At 51.8% G+C, this 16,653-nt stretch overlaps 1 protein-coding gene across 1 annotated transcript in view; it reads left to right on the forward strand.

Moving 5' to 3' along the window:
- The window catches only part of LOC147096228 (regulator of G protein signaling 3-like), a 102,600-nt gene extending 88,404 nt beyond the window's left edge, over positions 1-14,196 (forward strand). Inside the window, exons 4-6 of the mRNA XM_085975078.1 lie at positions 4,606-4,667; positions 11,186-11,352; positions 12,342-14,196. Coding sequence (XP_085831204.1) covers positions 4,606-4,667; positions 11,186-11,352; positions 12,342-12,527 — 415 coding nt within the window. The 3' untranslated portion in view covers positions 12,528-14,196. The remainder of the gene's footprint in view (positions 1-4,605; positions 4,668-11,185; positions 11,353-12,341) is intronic.
- The last annotated feature ends 2,457 nt before the right edge of the window (positions 14,197-16,653 follow it).

The raw sequence follows: 16,653 nt of genomic DNA on the forward strand, positions 1-16,653 counted from the left end.
TCCCCTCCCCTCCTCTCCTCTCCCCTCCTCCCCAACTCTCCTCTCCCATCCTCTCCTCTCCCCTCATCTCCTCTCCCCTCCTCTCCAATCCTCCCCCTCCTCTCCCCTCCTCTCCCATCCTCTGCTCTCCCCTCCTCTCCTCTCCACTCTTCCCCCTCCTCCCGCCTCATCTCCCTCCTCTCCCATCCTCTTCTCTCCCCTCCTCTCCACTCCTCTCCCCTCCCCTCCTCTCCTCCTCTCGTCTCCTCTCCCCTCCTCTCCACTACACTCCACTCCTCTCCCCTCCTCTCCCCTCCTCTCCCCTCCTCTTCCCTCCTCTCCGCTCCTCTCCGCTCCTCTCCCCTCCTCTCCTCTCCTCTACCTCCTCTCCTCTCCCCTCCTCTCCTCTCCCCTCCTCTACCCTCCTCCCCCTCCTCTCCTCCCCCCTCCTCCCCAACTCACCTCTCCTCTCCCCTCCTCCCCAACTCACCTCTCCTCTCCCACCCTCTCCTCTCCCCTCCTCTCCTCTCCTCTCCTCTCCCCTCCTCTCCTCTCCCCTCCTCTCCTCTCCCCTCCTCTCCACCCCTCCTCTGCTCTCCACTCCTCTCCTCTCCACTCTTCCCCCTCCTCCCCCCTCATCTCCCCTCCTCTCCCATCCTCTTCTCTCCCCTCCTCTCCCCTCCTCTCCCCTCCCCTCCTCTCCTCCTCTCCTCTTCCCTCCTCTCCACTACACTCCACTCCTCTCCCCTCCTCTCCCCTCCTCTTCCCTCCTCTTCCCTCCTCTCCCCCTCCTCTCCCCTCCTCTCCCCCCCTCTCCCCTCCTCTCCCCTCCTCTCCCCTCCTCTCCCCTCCTCTCCCCTCCTCCCCCTCCTCTCCCTCCTCTCCTCTCCCCTCCTCTCCTCTCCTCTCCCCTCCTCCCCCTCCTCTCCTCTCCTCTCCCTCCTCTCCCCTCCTCTCCTCTCCCCTCCCCTCCCCTCCCCTCCTCTCCCCTCTCCCCTCCCCTCCCCTCCTCTCCCCTCCTCTCTCCTCTCATCTCCTCTCATCTCCTCTCCCCTCCTCTCCATTCCTCCCCCCTTCTTTCCACTCCTCTCCTCTCCCCTCCCCTCCTCTCCTCATCTCCTTCCCTCCTCTCCCCTCCTCTCACCTCCCCTCCTCTCCCCTTCCCTCCCCTTCCCTCCTCTCCCCTCTTCTCCCCTCCTCTCCCCTCCTCGCCCCTCCTCTCCCCTACACTCCACTTCTCTCCCCTCCCCTCCTCTCCCCTCCCCTCCCCTGCTCCTCTCCTCTTCTCACCTCTCCTCTCCTCTCCGCACCTCCACACCTCTCATCTCCCTGCCTCTCCCCTCCTCTTCTCCCCCCTCCTCACCTCTCCCCAACTCACCCCTCCTCTCCCCTCCCCTCTCCTCTCCTCTCCCCTCCCCTCCCCTCCCCTCCCCTCCCCTCCTCTCCTCTCCTCTCCACTCCCCTCCTCTCCTCCCCTCCTCTCCCCTCCTCTCCTCTCCTTTCCCCTCCTCTCCTCATCTCTCCTCTCCCCTCCTCTCCCCTCCTCTCCTCCTCTCCTCCTCTCCTCTCACCTCCTCTCCTCGCCTCTCCCCTCCTCTCCCCTCCTCTCCCCTCCTCTCCCCTCCGCTCCCTCCTCTCCCCTCCTCTCCCCTCCTCTCCCCTCCTCTCCTCTCCTCTCCCCTCCTCTCCTCTCCCCTCCTCTCCACTCCCCTCCTCTCCTCCTCTCCTCTCCCCTCCTCTCCCCTCTTCTCCCCTCCTCTCCTCTCCTATCCCCTCCTCTCCCTCGTCTCCCCTCCTCTCCTCTCCACTCCCCCTCCTCCCCTCCTCTCCCCTCCTCTCCTCTCCTCTCCCCTCCTCTTCTCGCCTCTCCTCTCCCCTCCTCTCCTCTCCACTCCCCTCTTCTCCTCTCCACTCCCCTCCTCTCCTCCTCTCCCCTCCTCTCCTCTCCTCTCCCCTCCTCTCCCCTCCTCTCCCTCCTCTCCCCTCCTCTCCTCTCCACTCCCCTCCTCACCTCCTCTCCCCTCCTCTCCTCTCCCCTCCTCTCCTCGCCTCTCCTCTCCCCTCCTCTCCTCTCCTCTCCTCTCCCCTCCTCACCCCTCTTCTCTCCCCTCCTCTCTCTACTCACCTCTACTCTCCCCTTCTCTCATCTCCTCTCCTCCCCTCCTCTCCTCTCCTCCCCTCCTCTCCTCTCCTCTCCTCTCCCCTCCTCTCCTCTCCTCTCCTCTCATCTCCCCTCCTCCCCTTTCCTCTCCTAGCTTCTCACCTCCTCTTCTCTCCTCTCCCCTCTCCTCTCCTCTCCCCTCCCCACCTCTCCTCTCCCCTCCCATCCCCTCCCCTCTCCTCTCCTCTCCCCTCCCCATCTCTCCTCTCCTCTCCCCTCCCCATCTCTCCTCTCCTCTCCTCTCCCCTCCCCATCTCTCCTCTCCCCTCCTCTCCCCTCCTCTCCTCTCCACTCCCCTCCTCTCCCCTCCACTCCTCTCCTCTCCCCTCCTCTCCCCATCCATCCTCTCCTCTCCCATCTGGCACTGGGTGGTGCAGTGGGTCAGTCACTGTCCTTTCCCCTCTGGGACTGGGTGGGGCAGTGGGTCAGACACTGTCCTTTCCCACTCTGGGTCTGGGTGCTGCAGTGGGTCAGACACTGTCCTTTCCCCCTCTGGGACTGGGTGGTGCAGTGGGTCAGACACTGTCCTTTCCCCCTCTGGGATTGGGTGGTGCAGTGGGTCAGACACTGTCCTTTCCCCCTCTGGGACTGGGTGGTGCAGTGGGTCAGACACTGTCCTTTCCCCCTCTGGGACTGGGTGGTGCAGTGGGTCAGACACTGTCCTTTCCCCCTCTGGGATTGGGTGGTGCAGTGGGTCAGACACTGTCCTTTCCCCCTGTGGGACTGGTTGGTGCAGTGGGTCAGACACTCTCCTTTCCCCCTCTGGGACTGGTTGGTGCAGTGGGTCAGACACTGTCCTTTCCCCCTCTGGGACTGGTTGGTGCAGTGGGTCAGACACTGTCCTTTCCACCTCTGGGATTGGGTGGTGCAGTGGGTCAGACACTGTCCTTTCCCCCTGTGGGACTGGTTGGTGCAGTGGGTCAGACACTCTCCTTTCCCCCTCTGGGACTGGTTGGTGCAGTGGGTCAGACACTGTCCTTTCCCCCTCTGGGATTGGGTGGTGCAGTGGGTCAGACACTGTCCTTTCCCCCTGTGGGACTGGTTGGTGCAGTGGGTCAGACACTCTCCTTTCCCCCTCTGGGACTGGTTGGTGCAGTGGGTCAGACACTCTCCTTTCCCCCTCTGGGACTGGTTGGTGCAGTGGGTCAGACACTCTCCTTTCCCCCTCTGGGACTGGTTGGTGCAGTGGGTCAGACACTGTCCTTTCCCCCTCTGGGACTGGTTGGTGCAGTGGGTCAGACACTGTCCTTTCCACCTCTGGGACTGGTTGGTGCAGTGGGTCAGACACTGTCCTTTCACCCTCTGGGATTGGGTGGTGCAGTGGGTCAGACACTGTCCTTTCCCCCTCTGGGACTGGGTGGTGCAGTGTGCCAGACACTGTCCTTTCCCCCTCTGGGACTGGTTGGTGCAGTGGGTCAGACACTGTCCTTTCCACCTCTGGGACTGGGTGGTGCAGTGGGTCAGACACTGTCCTTTCCCCCTCTGGGACTGGGTGGTGCATTGGTTCAGACACTGTCCTTTCCCCCTCTGGGACTGGGTGGTGCAGTGTGCCAGACCCTGTCCTTTCCCCCTCTGGGACTGGTTGGTGCAGTGGGTCAGACACTGTCCTTTCCCCCTCTGGGACTGGGTGGTGCAGTGGTTCAGACACTGTCCTTTCCCCCTCTGGGACTGGGTGGGGCAGTGGGCCAGACACTGTCCTTTCCCCCTCTGGGACTGGGTGGTGCAGTGGTTCAGACACTGTCCTTTTCCCCCTCTGGGACTGGGTGGGGCAGTGGGCCAGACACTGTCCTTTCCACCTCTGGGACTGGGTGGTGCAGTGGGTCAGACACTGTCCTTTCCCCCTCTGGGACTGGATTGTGCAGTGGGTCAGACACTGAACTTTCCCCCTCTGGGACTGGGTGGTGCAGTGGTTCAGACACTGTCCTTTCCACCTCTGGGACTGGGTGGTGCAGTGGGTCAGACACTGAACTTTCCCCCTCTGGGACTGGGTGGTGCAGTGGCTCTGACACTGTCCTTTCCCCCTCTGGGACTGGGTGGTGCAGTGGCTCTGACACTGTCCTTTCCCCCTCTGGGACTGGGTGGTGCAGTGGGTCAGACACTGTCCTTTCCCCCTCTGAGACTGGGTGGTGCAGTGTGTCAGACACTGTCCTTTCCCCCTCTGGGACTGGGCGGTGCAGTGGGTCAGACACTGTCCTTTCCCCCTCTGGGACTGGGTGGTGCAGTGGGTCAGACACTGTCCTTTCCCCCTCTGGGACTGGGTGGTGCGGTGGGTCAGGCACTGTCCTTTCCCCCTCTGGGACTGGGTGGTGCAGTGGGTCAGACACTGTCCTTTCCCCCTCTGGGACTGGGCGGTGCAGTGGTTCAGACACTATCCTTTCAGCCTCTGGGACTGGGTAATGTTAGATGTTCTCCATTGTGGCCCTGCCTGGTTTCTGATGGGTTTTGCTATTCTGTGTTGTGTACAGGACTACAGCAGAGGAAGCTGTACAGTGGGGAGAATCACTGGAGAAGTTACTGGCTCATCGATGTGAGTACATAGATGTGTGAGAGAGTCACATGAGTACATGAATACACGTGTGTATGAGATATGTTTGAAGGTGTGCACACATTTATCTAAGAGTTTCCGAGATGAAGTTTACATGTGCGGAGTGTGGAGTGTGTTTGTGATGGATGGTGAGATAAATACAGATCGATGGTTTGCGATGGAGCGAACAAGAAAGGAAAGACTCTCATTTCTATATCGTCTTTCACGACCACTGGATGTCCCAAAGTGCTTTACAGCCAATGAAGTACTTTTTGAAGTGTAGTCACTTTTTTAATGTGGGAAACGTGGCAGCCAATTTGCACACAGCAGGATCCCACAAACAGGAATGTGATAAATGACTAGATAATCTGGTTTGGTTTTGTTGATTGAGGGATAAATATGGGTCAGAACATCGGGGAGAACTCCCCCTACTCTTTTTCGAAATAGTGCCCGTTGGATCTTTTGCGTCTCATCTGAAAGACGGCACCTCTGACAGTGCGGCGCTCCCTCAGTACTGCGCTGGGCGTGTCAGCCTGGGTTATGTGCTGAAACTCTGGAGTGGGACTTGAACCCACAACGTTGATAGATGGACAGAGATGGATGGATGGAGAGATAGATGGATGGATAAATGGATGGATGGATGGATGGAGAGATGGATGGATGGAGAGCTGGATGGAGAGATGAATGGAGAAATGGATGGATGGAGAGCTGGATGGAGAGATGAATGGAGGAATGGATGAATGGAGAGATGGATGGATGGAGAAATGGATGGATGGATGGAGAGCTGGATGGAGAGATGAATGGAGAAATGGATGGATGGAGAGATGGATGGATGGAGAAATGGATGGATGGATGGAGAGCTGGATGGAGAGATGAATGGAGAAATGGATGGATGGAGAAATGGATGGATGGAGAGCTGGATGGAGAGATGAATGGAGGAATGGATGAATGGAGAGATGGATGGATGGAGAAATGGATGGATGGATGGAGAGCTGGATGGAGAGATGAATGGAGAAATGGATGGATGGAGAGATGGATGGATGGAGAAATGGATGGATGGATGGAGAGCTGGATGGAGAGATGAATGGAGAAATGGATGGATGGAGAGATGGATGGATGGAGAAATGGATGGATGGAGAGATGGATGGATGGAGAGATGAATGGATGGAGAAATGGATGGATGGAGAGATGGATGGATGGAGAGCTGGATGGAGAGCTGGATGGAGAGCTGGATGGATGGATGGATGGAGAGCTGGATGGAGAGTTGGATGGAGAGATGGATGGCGAGATGGATGGATGGATGGAGAGAAGAATGGAGAGATGGATGGATGGAGAGTTGGATGGAGAGATGGATGGATGGATGGATGGATGGAGAGCTGGATGGAGAGTTGGATGGAGAGATGGATGGCGAGATGGATGGATGGATGGAGAGAAGAATGGAGAGATGGATGGATGGATGGAGAGATGGATGGATAGATGGATGGATGGAGAGAAGAATGGACAGATGGATGGATGGATCAATTGATTGGCAGGTAGATATTCACAGTCTCTTTGAATCACTCCCATCTATGCTTTAGCTGTGCAGCGTCACCTGGTAGGATTTGATTTTTCTGGAAACCACCATTTGCTAACATTTGCGATCCATGTTGACAAATGTGTTTCCAACAGCGTGTGTTGTGTGAAATGTCGAGGGAGAACTCAAATAGTCCTGTAGTACCGCCCAGCGCCAGGAGATGGTGCTGCTACTCGGCCTCTACTTCTCCACGTGGGCGTCGCCCCCTGCTGGCAGTAAGGCGGTACTGGCGGATTTATTGAAAAATCAACAGAATTAGCAAATATGGGCGGAGGAGAGGAATTTTCATCTCACTACCGCCCTGTTTGCACCTAATCCAGTGGAGGAATGATCGGTCGACTTGCCGCTGGTTGTCCGCTAGGGGGTGCCCGCTCTGGTTGGTCGTATTCCTGGAGCCGTGATCACGGGCCATTCGATCACGTGACACCTGGTCGTGTGACGTCCGATCGTGTGACACATTGCCCGCAGTTTGCAAATGTGATCGCATTTCCTTTACAAAGGTTCAGTCCCCGTAAATGAGCGTCTTTGCTTGAGGTTTCACTCGAGAAGTTTAGATTTAGATGAGCACTCGAAACGCCATAGCATACAAGGCTACGGACCAAGTGCTGGAAAATGGGATTAGAATAGACAGGGCTTGATGGCCGGCGTGGACACGATGGGCCGAAGGGCTTCTTTCTGTGCTGTATAAATCTATGACTTTAAGTTCAGGGAATTAGGGGAAAATTAGAAAGATTTGCATTTCAATAGCGCCTTTCACAACCTCAGGGTGTCCCAAAACGCTTTTCAGCCAATGAAGTACTTTTGAAGTGTAGTCACTGTTGTAATATGGGAAACGCAGCAGCCAAGTTGTGCACAGCAAGCTCCCACAAACAGCAATGTGATAATGACCAGATTATCTGTTTTTGTTATGTTGATTGAGGGATAAATATTGGCCAGGACACTGTGGCTAACTCCCCCTGCTCTTCTTTGAAATTTTATGTCCACCTGAGAGCAGACGGGGCCTCAGTTTAATGTCTCATCTGAAAGACGGCACCTCCGACAGTGCAGCACTCCCTCAGCACTGCACTGCAGTGTCAGCCGAGATTTTTGTGCTCAAGTCTCTGGAGTGGGACTTGAACCCACAACCTTCTGACTCAGAGGCGAGGGTGCTGCCCACTGAGCCACAGCTGACACCCAGAGGAGGCCTCCTGCGAAACAGAGAAACATAAAAGCTGGAGCAGGAGTGGGCCATTCGGCCCCTCGAGCCTGCTCCGCCATTTAATGAGATCATGGCTGATCATCCAAATTCAGTACCCTGTCCCTGCTTTCTCCCCATATCCCTTGATCCCTTTAGCCTTAAGAAATATATCTAACTCCTTCTTGAATATATTTAATGAATTGGCCTCAACTGCCTTCTGTGGTAGAGAATTCCACAGATTCACCACTCTCTGGGTGAAGAAATTCCTCCTCATCTCTGTCCTAAATGGCTTGCCCCTTATCCTTAGACTGTGACCCCTGGTTCTGGACTCCCTGCCATCGGGAACATGCTTCCTGCATCTAGTCTGTCTAGTCCTGTTAGAATTTTATAATTCAATGAGATCCCCTCTCATCCTTCTAAGCCTAATCGACCCAATCTCTCCTCATACGTCATTCCTGCCATCCCAGGTATCAGTCTGGTGAATCTTCGCTGCACTCCCTCCATGGTAAGAACATCCTTCCTCAGATAAGGCGACCAAAACTGCACACAATACTCAAGGTGTGGTCGCACCAAGGCCCTGTACAACTGCAGCAAGGCATCCTTGCTCCTGTACTCGAATCCTCTCGCTATGAATCAGGCAAAACAAGTGCACAGATCCAACCCAAAGACGCTGGGCTCTACTGTTGTCCCGGGAAGCCAGCAGCAGTGCCTGGGAGATTCATCTTCCATTCTGGGCAGACTCAGGGATAATCCGGGAGGTTTGCCAACCCTATTGCCTATTGAGGGAGTGCTGCACTGCCGGAGGTGCCGTCTTTCAGGTGTGACATTAAACCCAGGCCCCATCTGCCTGTTCAGGTGGACGTAAAAGATCCCGTGGCCACTATTTGAAGAGGAGGTGGGTTTCTCGCAGTGCAATTCCCGCATTTACCCATCAGAACAGGTTATCTGGCCTTTTATCTCATTGCTGTTTGTGGGACTTTACTGTGTGTAAGATTGGCTGTCCTGACTATGCTTTGGAAATAATTTGTAGGCGGTGAAACCCTATGGGACATCCTGAGGAGCTGAGAGGTGCTATATAGAAATGCAAGTTCTTTCATAATGTCTTCCTTCTTTTATAAGTAGAATCATAGAATCATAGATTGGTTGCAGCACAGAAGGAGCCCATTCGGCCCGTCGAGCCCGTGCCGGCTCTCTGAAAGACCACTTCAGCTAGTCCCACTCACCCGCCCTTTCCCCGTAGCCCTGCAATTTTTTTTCCTTCAGGTACTTATCCAACTCCCTTTTGAAAGCCACCTTTGAATCTGCCTCCACCACCCTTTCAGGCAGTACATTCCAGATCCTAACCACTCACTGCATAAAAAAGTTTTTCCTCAAGTCGCCTTTGGTTCTTCTGCCAATCACCTTAAATCTGTGTCCTCTGGTTCTCGACCCTTCCGCCAATGGGAACAGTTTCTCTCTATCTGCTCTGTCTAGACCCCTCATGATTTTGAACACCTCTGTCAAATCTCCTCTCAACCTTCTCTGCTCTAAGGAGAGCAACCCCAGCTTCTCCAGTCTATCCACATAACTGAAGTCGCTCGTCCCTGGAACCATTCTTGTAAATCTTTTCTGCACCCTCTCTGAGGCCTTCACATCCTTCCTAAAGTGTGGTGCCCAGAATTGGACACAATACTCCAGTTGAGGCCGAACCAATGTTTTATAAAGGTTCATCAGAACTTCCTTGCTTTTGTACTCTACCCCTCTATTTATGAAGCCCAGGATCCTGTATGCTTTTCTAACCACTTTTTAACCTGCCCTGCCACCTTCAACGGTTTGTGCACATATACCCCCAGGTCTCTCTGTTCATGCACCCCCTTTAGAATTGTACCCTTTTAGTTTATATTGTCTCTCTGCATTCTTCCTACCAAAATATATCTCTTCGCACTTTTCTGCGTTAAGCAAAGGATATTGAAAAGCAAAGCTGAAAGTCACCTGTCCCAGAGTTAGTTGCTCCCCTGGTACAGAACAGTACGTAAGACTTGCATTTCTATAGCGCCTTTCATGTCCTCGGGACGCCCCAAAGTACTTTACAGCCAGTGAAGTACTTTTTGAAGTGTAGTCACTGTTTTAATGTAGGAAATGTGGCAGCCAATTTGTGCACAGTAAGCTCCCACAAACAACAATGTGATACCGGATAAGTGGTTGGGTAATAAAGTGGCAGATGGAGTATAATGTGGGGAATTGTGAAATTATCCACTTTGGTAGGAAGAATGGAAAAGCAGAATATTTTTTAAAGGTGAGAGACTAGTAAATGTTGGGATTCAGAGGGATGTGGGTTGTGTCCTTGTATACAAATAACAGAAAGTTAATGTGCAGGTACAGCAACTGGTAATTCAGGCTTTATTGCAAGAGGGTTGGAGTATAAGAGTAAGGAAATCTTGCTACAATTGTACAGGGCCTTGGTGAGACCACACCTGGAGTACTGTGCACAGTTCTGGTCTCCTTTATCTGAGAAAGGACATACATGCCTTAGAGGTGGAGCAACGAAGGTTCACTAGATTGATCCTGGGATGAGAGGGCTGTCCTATGAGGAGAGATTGAGTAGATTGGGACTATACTCTCTGGAGTTTAGAAGAATGAGAGGTGATCTCATTGAAACATATAAAATTCTTAGAGGGCTTGACAGGTAGATGCTGAGAGGATGTTTCCCCTGGCTGGAGAGTCTAGAACCAGAGGTCACAGTCTCAGAATAAGGGGTCGGCCATTTAAGACCGAGATGAGGAGGAATTTCTTCACTCAGAGGGTCGTGAATCTTTGGAATTCTCTGCCCCAGAGGGCTGTGGATGCTGATTCGTTGAGTATATTCAAGGCTGAGAGAGATAGATTTTTAGGCACTAAGGGAATCAAGGGAAATGGGGATCGGGTGGGAAAGTGGAGTTGAGGTAGAAGATCAGCCATGATCTTATTGAATGGCGGAGCAGGCTCGAAGGGCCGTATGGCCAACTTCTGCTCCTAATTCTGATTTCTTACGTAGATCATCTGTTTTAATGACGTTGGTTGAGGGATAAATATTGGCCAGGGCACCGGGGAGAACTCCCCTGCTCTTCTTCGCAATAATGCCATGGGATCATTTACACTGGCACCTACCCAACTATGTCGAAGGTTGTCCAGATATGTCCTATCCACAAGAACCAGGATCAATCTAACCCAGCTAATTACCGCCTGATTAGCCCCCTCCCAATCTTAAGTAAAGTGATGGGAAGGAACAATGTTTGCTACTCTATAAAAGAGTAAGTTGAGGAGTGATCTGATAGAGGCCTTTAAGATTATGAAAGGGTTTGACAGGGTAGACGTAGAGAAGATGTTTCCACTTGTGGGGGAGACCAGAACTAGGGGCCATAAATATAAAATGGTCGCTAATAAATCCAACAGAGACGTCAGGAGAAGTCAATTTACCCAGAGAGTGGTTGAAGCATAAACACCAGCAGGGACCAGTTGGGCTGAATGGCCTGTTTCTGTGCTGTACATTCCATGTAAAAGCTCTAGTTAATCCTCAGATACCACATCCTGGTCTGCAGCCACCGTTTGTGTTCCAGCGGTTATTGGGGGAAGTTTGTGCCTCCACCCACTCGGGCGGAGAGCTGGCGATGCCAGTTGTAGAACCGAGTGGTCGATCTTCTTCACCGGTGTTCTGCCCGAGCGTTGCAGGTGAAAGCGACACCCCCTCCCCCGGTGTCTCCCAGCAGTGTGCTCACGAGAGGTCCACTTTACCTGCTCTGATTCCACCGACAGACGGGCTGATCGCGTTCAAGGGCTTCCTGCGCACGGAGTTCAGTGATGAGAACATTGAGTTCTGGCAGGCGTGCGAAGACTACAGGAGGATCAAGTCCAACTCCAAACTCACATCCAAGGCCAAGAAGATCTTCGAGGAGTTCATTGCTACCCATGCCCCGAGAGAGGTAAGAGCGGGGAAGTTCCTCAACCGATCAGCTCCCACTGGGACCCAGAACTGTTGCTTTTGCCATCCAAAATCCGAGACTCGATGGCTACAGAGTAAAGATGTTTTACTGCAATTATACAGGGCCCTGGTGAGACCACACCGGAAGTATTGTGTACAGTTTTGGTCTTACCTAAGGAAGGATATACTTGTCATAGAGGGAGTGTAGCAAAGGTTCACCAGACTGCAGTGCTCCCTCATTACTGACCATCCGTCAGTGCAGTGCTCCCACAGTACTGCCCCCTGACAGTGCAGCGCTCTCTCATTACTGACTATCCGTCAGTGCAGTGCTCCCTCAGTACTGTCCCTCCAACAGTGCAGCGTTCCCTCAATATTGTCCCTCCGACAGTGCAGCACTCCCTCAGTACTGCGCCTCTGACAGTGCAGTGCTCCCTCAGTACTGTCACTCAAGAGTACAGCGCTCCCTCAGTACTGTCCCTCCGACAGTGCAGCGCTCCTCAGTAGTGACCCCCTGACAGTACAGCGCTCCCTCAGTACTGCCCCTCCAACAGTGCAGTGCACCCTCAGTACTGCCCCTCCAACAGTGAAGCGCTCCCTCAGTACTGACCCTCCGACAGTATAGCGCTCCCTCAGTACTAACCCTCTGACAGTGCAGCAACGCTCAGTACTGACCCTCTGACAGTGCAGTGCGCCCTCAGTACTGCCCATCCGACAGTGCAGCTCTCCCCCAGTACTGCCCCTCCGACAGTGCAGTGCTCCCATGGGCCCCACTTCCATCGGCACCTTGCAGGTTGGCTTTGCACTGGGGGTATCGGAGGCTGGAATGGGGGGGGGATTTCGGGGCATCGCGCCAATCCCGCCTCTTCTGGAGGGGAGTGGGGATTTGGACATAACCCTCGACCCTCTCCCATCCACCCACCTCTGACAGAGTTTGGTGACTTGTAAATCTGACTTCTTTTTCCTCTCGTGTTTTCTCTCTCTCTCCCCCAGGTCAACCTAGATTCCCACACGAGGGACGTGACCACCAGCAACATCCTGAGCCCCACCCGCTCGACCTTCGACCTGGCTCAGAAGCGGATCTACGGCCTGATGGAGAAGGACTCCTACCCGCGATTCCTCCGCTCCGAACTGTACGTGGATCTGACGAGCCCAAAGCAGCTAAACGGAGTGGCGTAGGGAGTCGGGGGAAGTGGTGGGGTCGGGAGAGAGGGGCGGCGATATTCAGAATGCCCATCTTCGACCACTCGCCCAAGTTTGCATGCCCCCCGACACCTATTCCCGACCCTTTCAGGGCAGAACTTAAGGCATGTCCTCTTAAATGTGTTGCCATGAGAGGAATTGACGGAAACATTCCCACTCGGGGATGGCCAGCGGTGACGCAAACAAGAGTGTGGTCAAGGAGGTCCTCCATTTTTTTATCGTTGTCACGGTGACCTTATTGTGCCATGCATGTCTCTTTTCTCTAACTATCCAAGATGGCCACCAGCTGAAGGAGCTAAGGACATGGATATCTGAAACCTTGTTGTGACAAAGGCCAAAATATTTATTGTTCCCTGCTGTCGTGGACTCACCGAGCAAGCACTTTGAGAAAGGTCAATGCATCCTGCACAGCATGAGCTGGAACAGAGCCAGGGGGAAGCTGGTGGATTGAGGGTCCCCTTGGTGTTGTAGGATCAACCTTGCCTGTCTTCCCTACTTGGACCAAGACTGTCTCACTGCGTACACTTTAGTTCCCTTTGAGTTTTGTTGTGTTTTATTTATTGTATTCCGACTAGCGAGCATTTCTTCATTCATTCCTGCCTCCTCTCCAATTTTGAATCCCAGTGCCCCTTCCAACTCTCCTGGGGCCGGGATATGACTCAATGCTTATCCGGGCGGTGGCTCGTTATGTGTGTGAGCCTGGGCAGCGTCGGCGAGGCTATCCGACTGCGGGAGGCATCACGGGCGTGCCTGATCCTGTCCCCACCCGAAGGCACACGGAAAATCGCCTGCCCATGTTGCACCCAGCCCTGCTATTCCTCTCCATTGGCTGAAAGTTGAAACTTCGCCCCCCCTCACTGTCGCTGGGTGGCGGTCAAGAGCTGGGCGTCTGGCACATTTCTTCCTCGCCCTCAGCCTAGGGGCACTGAGGCTAATTGTAGCGCACCTGTCGCCACCTCGGACTGAGAGAAGCTTAACTTAGCCTGGATTGGGAATTGAACCTGGAAACCTTCCTCGGTCTGTATGAGCTCAAGTTTTACTACCAAGCAATGCACTTAACCCACCGAGCCATCGCAGTGCTCCCGGCTGTCAATTCAACCAGCGATTACGGATGGTCCAGAGTTAAATCTGAAAGAGGATTCTTCTTAATTGCCATCAGAAACTTGGAACAATCCATCCATGAGAATCCATCGCCATGGACAAGCGCTGGAACACTCAGCTACAAACGTTTGTTCATCCCTCTAACCCATTCTCTGACTCCATGCTGAAGGAATGATCGATTGACTTTAGACTCCTGAACTCAGCCTGCGAGCCTCCTTGGACTGGCCAAGAAACAAGAGCATATCCGTTCCAGTAGGCTTGCCGGAATATCCCACATGGACCTGTTCCATTCCATCCTTACACATTCCAAGATGGGCGGGGCCTGACCCGCCGTCAGACACATGTTCACCCCGCCTCCCTTCACCTCCACCCACCCCCCCCCCCCCACAGGTACTGGACACATCCCTCTTCCGACTTTGCCTCTGGTAGGCCACAGTAAAGAGAGGATCAGCAGAAGGGAGAAGAGCCTTTGGGATTTCAGCAGATAGGAGATTGCACTATAGGGGGCTGGGGGGGAGTTGGCAATAATAATAGGATTGGAACAAATCTGATCCAGAGATCTAAAGAATGGGGCTCCCATTCACAATCCCAATTACATTCATTCCCAATCTCTTTTAACATTTCTAATCCCATTCCCAATCCTATTTACATTCCCAATCACATCCCCAATCCCATTCCCAATCTCAATACCATTCATATTCCTACATTCATGTTCTCAATCCCATTCATATTCCCAATCCCAATCACATTCTCAATTCCATTCACATTCCCAATCCCATTCACATTCTCAAACACATTCACATTCCCAAACACATTCACATTCCCAATTCCATTCCCAATCACAACCCCATTCATATTCCTACATTCATGTTCCCAATCCCATTCATATTCCCAATCCCAATCACATTCCCAATCCCATTCACATTCCCAAACACATTCACATTCTCAATCCCATTCACATTCCCAATCGCAATCACATTCTTAAACACATTCATATTTTCAATCACATTCCCAATCCCAATCACATTCCCAATCCCATTCACATTCCCAAACACATTCACATTCTCAAACACATTTCCAATCCCAATCACATTCCCAAACACATTCATATTCTCAATCTCATTCACATTCCCAATCACATTCCCAAACCCATTCATATTCTCTATCACATTCATATTCACACATTCACATTCTCAATCCCATTCACATTCCCAATCCCAATCACATTCCCAATCCCATTCACATTCCCAAACACATTCACATTCCCAAACCCATTCACATTCCCAATCACATTCCTAAACCCATTCATATTTTCAATTCCATTCACATTCCCAATCCCAATCACATTCACAATCCCATTCACATTCACAATCACATTCTCAAACACATTCACATCCCCAAACACATTCACATTCCCAATCCCGATCACATTTCCAAACCCATTCATATTCTCAATCCCATTCACATTTCCAATCCCAATCACATTCCCAATCCTATACACATTCCCAAACACATTCACATTCCCAATCCCAATCACATTCACAATCCCAATCACATTCACATTCCCAATCCCATTCACATTCTCAATCACATTCATATTCTCAATCGCATTCACATTGCCAAACACATTCACATTCTCAATTCCATTCACATTCACAATCCCAATCACATTCACAAACAGATTCACATTCTCAAACAGATTCACATTCTCAATCCCATTCACATTCCCAATCCCATTCATATTCTCAATCACATTCACATTCACAAACACATTCATATTCCGAATCTCATTCACATTCCCAAACACATTCACATTCCCTTTCCAAACCCATTCACATTCCCAATCCCAATCACATCCCTAAACCCATTCATATTTTGAATCCCATTCATATTCCCAATCCCAATCACAGTCCCAATCCCATTCCCATTCACATACACGTTCTCAAACACATTCACATTCCCAATCCTAATCACATTCCCAAACCCATTCATATTCTCAATCACATTCACATTCCCAATCCCAATCACATTCCCAATCCCATTCACATTCCCAAACATATTCACATTCCCAATTCCATTCACATCCCAATCCCAATCACGTTCCCAAACCCATTCATATTCTCTATCCCATTCACATTCCCAATCCCAATCACATCCCCAATCCCATTCCCAATCCCATTCATATTCCCACATTCACATTCTCAATTGCATTCACATTCCCAATCCCAATCACAGTCCCAATCCCATTCACATTCCCAAACACATACATGTTCTCAAACACATTCACATTCCCAATCCTAATCACATTCCCAAACCCATTCATATTCTCAATCACATTCCCAATCCCAATCACATTCCCAATCACATTCCCAATCCCATTCACATTCCCAAACATACTCACATTCCCAATTCCATTCACATCCCAATCCCAATCACATTCCCAAACCCATTCATATTCTCTGTCCCATTCACATTCCCAATCCCAATCACATCCCCAATACCATTCCCACATTCACATTCTCAATTCCATTCACATTCCCAATCCCAATCACATCCCAATCCCATTCATATTCCCAAACACATTCCCAAGCCCATTCACATTCCTAATCCCAATCACGTTCCTAAACCCAATCATATTTTCAATCCCATTCACATTCCCAATCCCATTCACATTCCTAAACATATTCATATTCCCAATCCCATTCACATTCCCAATCCCATACACATTCCTGATCCCAATCACATTCCCAATCCTATTCACATTCCTAAACATATTCACATTCCCAAACCCATTCATATTCTCAATCCCAATCACATTCCTAAACCCATTCATATTTTCATTCCCATTCACATTCCCAATCCCATTCAGATTCCCAAACACATTCACATTCCCAATTCCATTCACATTCCCAATCCCAATCACATTCCCAAACCCATTCATATTCTCTATCCCATTCTCATTCCCAATCCCAATCACATCCCCAATCCCATTCCCAATCCC

The sequence above is a fragment of the Somniosus microcephalus genome, unplaced genomic scaffold (assembly GCF_052327205.1).
Source record: "Somniosus microcephalus isolate GS21.2 unplaced genomic scaffold, FLI_Smic_1.0 unresolved_chr1, whole genome shotgun sequence".
Lineage (NCBI taxonomy): Eukaryota > Metazoa > Chordata > Chondrichthyes > Squaliformes > Somniosidae > Somniosus > Somniosus microcephalus.